General features: G+C 43.4%; 1 protein-coding gene across 1 annotated transcript; it reads left to right on the top strand.

Annotated features, from left to right (window-relative positions):
- Positions 1-16: 16 nt before the first annotated feature.
- LOC110440654 (60S ribosomal protein L28-like) lies at positions 17-407 on the top strand (the record flags this gene model as incomplete). Its single annotated transcript, XM_021483818.1, has 1 exon — positions 17-407. A coding segment is annotated over one exon (391 nt), but the record flags the coding sequence as incomplete, so codon positions are not given.
- Between the last annotated feature and the right edge of the window lie 35 nt (positions 408-442).

The following is a 442-nucleotide window of genomic DNA, read 5'->3' as shown; positions in this document are numbered from 1 at the left end:
GTGTAATAGAAGGATAATCAACATGTCTGCTGATCTTGTCTGGCAAATTGTTAAGAACAACAACGCTTACCTTGTTAAGAAGAGTGGTGTCCAATTCTCCTCTGAACCAGGAAACCTTATGAATGTTAACTCATTCAAATACTCCGGTATTGCTAACAACAAGGCCGTTATCATTGGTGCCACTGAAAAGGGTGTTTCCTTCGCCACTACTAAGGCTTCCAACAAGAACCTCAAGACTGCTGCTGTCGAACTTAAGAAAGGTGCTCGTCCTTCTGCCGCTGCTGTAAAGAACGTTCTCAAGGGATACCGTCCAGATCTTTCAAAGGCTGCTGCTGCTCGTGTTTCTGCTATTCTCAAGTCTAAGAAGCCAGCTAAGACCATCAAGAAGAGAGAACAAAAGGGTGTCCGTAAGCTCAGAGCTTAAATTAATGGAAACTTCATG

The sequence above is a fragment of the Mizuhopecten yessoensis genome, unplaced genomic scaffold, assembly GCF_002113885.1.
Source record: "Mizuhopecten yessoensis strain PY_sf001 unplaced genomic scaffold, ASM211388v2 scaffold671085, whole genome shotgun sequence".
Taxonomy (NCBI): domain Eukaryota; kingdom Metazoa; phylum Mollusca; class Bivalvia; order Pectinida; family Pectinidae; genus Mizuhopecten; species Mizuhopecten yessoensis.
This window is presented reverse-complemented; position numbering and strand designations above follow the sequence as displayed.